The sequence below is a fragment of the Setaria viridis genome, chromosome 3 (genome assembly GCF_005286985.2).
Source record: "Setaria viridis chromosome 3, Setaria_viridis_v4.0, whole genome shotgun sequence".
Lineage (NCBI taxonomy): Eukaryota > Viridiplantae > Streptophyta > Magnoliopsida > Poales > Poaceae > Setaria > Setaria viridis.
The window spans coordinates 29591315-29596282 of record NC_048265.2 but is presented as its reverse complement, the minus strand read 5'-3'; the positions used below and the strand labels follow the sequence as shown (position 1 = coordinate 29596282).

At 42.3% G+C, this 4968-nt stretch overlaps 1 protein-coding gene across 1 annotated transcript; it reads right to left on the bottom strand.

Annotated features, from left to right (window-relative positions):
- Nucleotides 1-1099: 1099 nt before the first annotated feature.
- On the bottom strand, nt 1100-2498 carry LOC117850181 (expansin-A33). Its single transcript, XM_034731988.2, has 3 exons — nt 2260-2498; nt 1831-2149; nt 1100-1730 (listed from the first exon to the last, which is right to left on the bottom strand). The coding sequence occupies exons 1-3, from the start codon at nt 2396-2398 to the stop codon at nt 1421-1423; spliced, it is 768 nt and encodes a 255-aa protein (XP_034587879.1). The 5' UTR covers nt 2399-2498; the 3' UTR covers nt 1100-1420.
- Nucleotides 2499-4968: the final 2470 nt, after the last annotated feature.

The window sequence follows — 4968 nt, the reverse complement described above, 5'->3', positions numbered from 1 at the left end:
ATCATCGTTTCGACCACCACTAGAAATACTGAATACTGTAGTTGAAAGCTGCCAGTTGAAATGCATTTTCATTAGTTGTTGGCCGGTTGTCTTAAGAAACCAGCATTAAACTGGTGTCATTTATACTGGTTGTTTTCTCAAGGAACAGCCACTACAAATGGATTATAGTCAACTCTCCCCTCTATCAAGATTCAAGGTGTAGTAGCTAGTTGTTTTATCCTTTTTGCATCAAACTTTAATATAACCTTGATTTAGTATGTCTGTTCATGAAACTAATTTAATTACAATTCTTAAGAAATGTATTAGTTTACACATTCATCTCCCTTGATCACCACATAAGTGGTAGCAGCCACTGTGAGGTTTTGTGTTGGCAATGACAATTGGGCCTCAGCCTCATACAGCATCGGCAGTTTTCGGCACTGTCCCGGGTAAGATGTCTTCCATTGGCATAATCAAGCGCCAAATTATTGAAGCAGTGACTTTGATAGTCTAGTTTACTGAAAAATAAAGATTTGTGAATGGAGAAATGGAGGAACCAGAGGATTTTTAGTTTGGTAAAGAGAAACCATCACTATAGGTTACTCTGTATATATTTTTTATTTAATTAAAAAAGGATCATGCGGTGGAAAACCCCCACAATTTCTGTTAAAAGCATAATATGATTAGATCCAGTTCAAATAGCGAGAATTAGGATTCATGATCCCTCTGAATCTCTCTTTCAATTCGATGGTTCATACAGGTGTTTCCATAGTCATACCTGAATATTTTTCATCTCCAAATATTTTTAATTTCATTTTTGTTTGCTATGCCTTATTATATAGAAGTTGGTTAACTGTGATGCAATATACGATCCTTTGCATCCTTGGTTGAGTGGTTAAAGCACCCATCTCATAATTAGTAAATTTATGGGTTCTATAATAATGTCTGCCATCTGCAAGCAATGCAAATCAATTGTATGTTCCATAAATCTATTGGCTAAACATTAATGTCTGCGTGCCGTCTGGCCCATGGACGAAAGGAAATGGGAAACTGCTTGTTTTCTGCTTGTTTTTGTTGTCTGAACGTCAAGCTTAATTGACTGGAGGTAGTGACAGCTTAGTAAATGAATAAGCATTATTTGCTCCATACACATGTAGTTACTGCATTGATTACTTAGAGGGCTCCGTGATCCCAAGCCGCTGACTAAGTAGTACGAATGCAGGTGTTACAGGCAGGACTTGGCAAAATCATCGATTAGAACAAAATAGAAAATGAGAAAATGAGCAGGGTTCAATGCCTATCTACGCCTAAGAGGGTACGGCATTAATCGATCGTCATAGGGCTCATAGTAATAGTAATTAAGTCAAATATATATGTATAGCTATATACTAGTTCCACGTCTTGTCGATCTCTCCGAGCGTTTTCTGTTGAGACACATCTGCTAAAAGTTAGCCCAGCTGGTGGTGTAGGTTGCCCCGAAGTACCAGTTGGACGGGACGACGTTCCACACCGTCACTACGCGGCCGTCGTCGATCTTCACCATGAAGGACAGGCTCTGGCCGTTGAGGTACGCCGTGCTCTGCCAGTTCATGCCCCAGTTCCTGCTCATCGTCAGCCAGTTTGTGTTCGTCCCCTTGATCCACATCTGTGACACCACGCCGCTGCCACCGACGTTGGTCACCGTCACCAGCTCGAAGTAGTCCCTCCCGTTGATGGTGAACCTCATGCCGCCGCTCCTCTTGCACGACACCCTGCAGCACGTACACAATGAAGCACATTAATCATCACATTGTACTTAGAAGATCTTCAAGTCTGCATCTCTTGTCGTTGGATCATCTCTTTGTGTAGTACCTCTGGTAGTTCACCGGGACAATACCGGCTTGGTAGATGGCGATCGTGGTCCAGGCCGGCTGCGACATGTCAAAGTGCCGGCGCGGCGGGTTGCACCAGCCACCGTTGTCGCTGGGCAGCGCCCAGTTTGGCGGGCAGAAGTTGGTGGCCGTGATGGTAACCGACGTGCCGGGCCTGCACCATCTGCTCTTGCTAATGTCGCAGACGATGGTGTAGCACGCGCCGCACATAGCGCCGTCGTTGAACAGCGCCGTGCTCAGCGCCGCGTTGCTCAGCCCGTACCCGGCGTTGTAAAGGTTGCCGTACCCACAAGCGCCGCCTGCACCGCACAAGATCATTCGTCTTAGTTAGATCAAACCATGTGAGGAGAGAGATCTGCTTTGAAAATGGAGGTGTACAAATGGAGGGGAAGCAATGCAAGGAACTAACCCATGGTGCCCGAGCCATCGCCGCCACCGTAGAATGTCGCCGTCGCAGGCGACCAGTAGTACTGGGCGTCTACTGCATGGGAATCCAATCCGCACAGCAAAGAGAGAAGAAGCACCACGGGCACCGCTGGTTTTGCCATCTTTTGGATCTACCAAGTGCACGCTAGCAAGAGCAGCAGGAAGACTTTGTACTGTAGGGTTGCGTTTGTGCTTGTGTTTGCGTTGAGTGGCAGTCCCCTTGACGACCCTGGGATTTATAGTGATGGCATGGCGAGCCTCCAACTGTTACAGCGGTTAGTTAGTATCAAGTTGCAGGTTCGTTAATGATCTTGGCATTAGCGAGTAGCGTGGTCATTTCAGTTTGATGCATCTCTTCGTTCGTTCTTTGACTTTGATACACGGCAAGTTTTCAAACTAATACAAAACAAATATCTGACGTGTTGTCCATGTTCGGGAGGCTGTAAAAAAAGTTTTCTTTGTCTGCATAAATTCCCGCGTCCATGTGCCCTAACCTTAGATTCCTACTCAGGCACACTATCGAGCATGTGATAGGGGAATCCGCAGGAAAATTTCAACCTGGAAACGGTGGTGGAAAGAAATATTCTGTTAAGTTGACATTTCTGAAGTCGGTGGAAACTGAGAGAAATACTTAAGGGTGCATAACTTTTGCACATTTAAGGCATTGCCTCATGCATGATAAGTTGATAACAAATGTTAAGGTAAATGTGTGTCTAGGGAAGTTATACCAGATCTATTTGCCCCCGGAGAATATAGCTATAATGTTTATTACCAGCAGTGTTATCAAAGCATGGTATGCTACAATGTCTTGAAAAAAAAGTACGATAGAATGTCAAAGCATATGCAACGAAAAGTGAACTCTATATACAGAACATATTTGACCCAGAGATCCAAGACGATGGTTTAGTTTTTTGCAGTGTTATTAAAAGTATGATATATTGTATTGAAAATGAATTCAAGTAATACGATTGACACCCTAGCTTGTTTCTCTTTTATGTCTATATTTTTGTAAAACAAAAACAAAACTGTCATCCGTGTCGTATGCATACGCCCCCAGTGTTTCTCAAACTCGATCGAGGCTGTGGTTTTAAGCTGCTTGTCTGAACTTGTAGCCAGCAAGTAGCAAGCTAGGGCCTACGAGGGTATGTTCTCCAGGAAATTATAAGCTTTAAACCAATCAATAATCTTCGTCATAGGCCCATCATCAGCACGGCGTACATCGCCGTACCTTCCGGCCGGACGGATAAATTCAACCAAATGGACGTCGTTCTTAACTCAAATTCCCCTGCAGGTCAACCTTGCAGTAGTTGTACTGCCCATATTTTAATATCCGCAAAATTCACTTTGTGCTACGTAGTCGTGAATAATTAACTGGAACACATGTGAAGCCCGCGAACTAAGGGTCTAGAACATGATAGCATGGAGAATTTACTGCATACTACGATCGGAACGCGTTACAAAAATTAGAAAGTTCGAAAAGGGGGGCTTGTGAATTCCAGAAGAGCTGACAGATTGCTAGATCTAGAGATTGGCAAGTACGTGGTTAAGATTCCATCGCCATGTTGGGATTGCTTCTCCGATCTCTGTTGCTCCTCGATCTGCAATTCTTCATTGCTTGGACTTATATGCGCAACGCACATGCCCTCTAACAAAGATAATTTCTCATATGGGCCCTAGTTTTTGTTTGTATCCATGTGAGTAGATCAAGAAAGGGCTTAAACTGAACGAGTCTAGTTTCGTGCACCACATGGTACTAGCTAGAAATGTCCATTATTTGTGTGCAAAGCTTATATTTGTGTTGGACAATTCACATATGGTAAATGATAATAAAACAGTAGTTCATTCTAATGATCTAAAAATTGTATATTTCATGTTCTCATCATACACTCAAGAAATGCATTGCCTGTGTTGATGTGGATGCACTACTAGATTTTTAGCCTATGGCAATAGTTGAAAAAAGTGGCAATAGTGCTATGCAATAGGTACAAATTACCACAATGGGGGTTTGGTTGCGAGCCGTTGCAATTACCTTTGTGGTCAATGGTTTTTTTATGTTGCTGCAACTGCCGATGTCATGGCAGTAGCATGTATTGCCACGCAAGTAGGCATTGTTATAGTATTTAGCTGCAATGGATTGACAATGTGGCAATAGGTTGTTTGGCAATGGCCAACATTATGACGATAGAGTATATTGCCACGCATATATGGCAACACAGACTGATTCGTTGAAATTGACTATATTGCCACGGAAACATGTATGGTGGCAACAATAAGTTATGCAACGAAAAATATTTAGAAGCAAGAAGTGATATCGCAACAAAGTATTGTTCGAGGTTATTAACTATTATAGAAGCATTAAATATTGGTGGCAACAAGTTGTGGCAATAACTTATAGCAACAAAGTACAATGGCTGCATTTAGGTTTTTGCAGCAGGAACATCCCTGTCGCAATGCATATTGCATTAAATATATTTGGATAATAATTCATTTTTGAAAAATAAACAATTGACCAAAAATCATGAATCGAATCATGATGAACAACACAACTACATCTATCTTATGTAGGCTACAACAAACATTGTTTGACACTGCATAATTTCCTTGTGTTGACCATGGAAGGCATCGAGTCGGAGTGATCCATTCAGCAAGTTCAAATATCATGCTGAATAAAAGAATTTGTATGCATAAGAAA

Coding starts and splice junctions, on each gene's coding strand:
- LOC117850181 (XM_034731988.2), bottom strand. CDS start 2,398: ATGGCAAAACCAGCGGTGCCCGTGGTGCTTCTTCTCTCTTTGCTGTGC. Junction 2,150..2,259: donor CGATGGCTCGGGCACCATGG/GTTAGTTCCTTG, acceptor TGTGCGGTGCAG/GCGGCGCTTGTGGGTACGGC. Junction 1,731..1,830: donor GTCCCGGTGAACTACCAGAG/GTACTACACAAA, acceptor TACGTGCTGCAG/GGTGTCGTGCAAGAGGAGCG.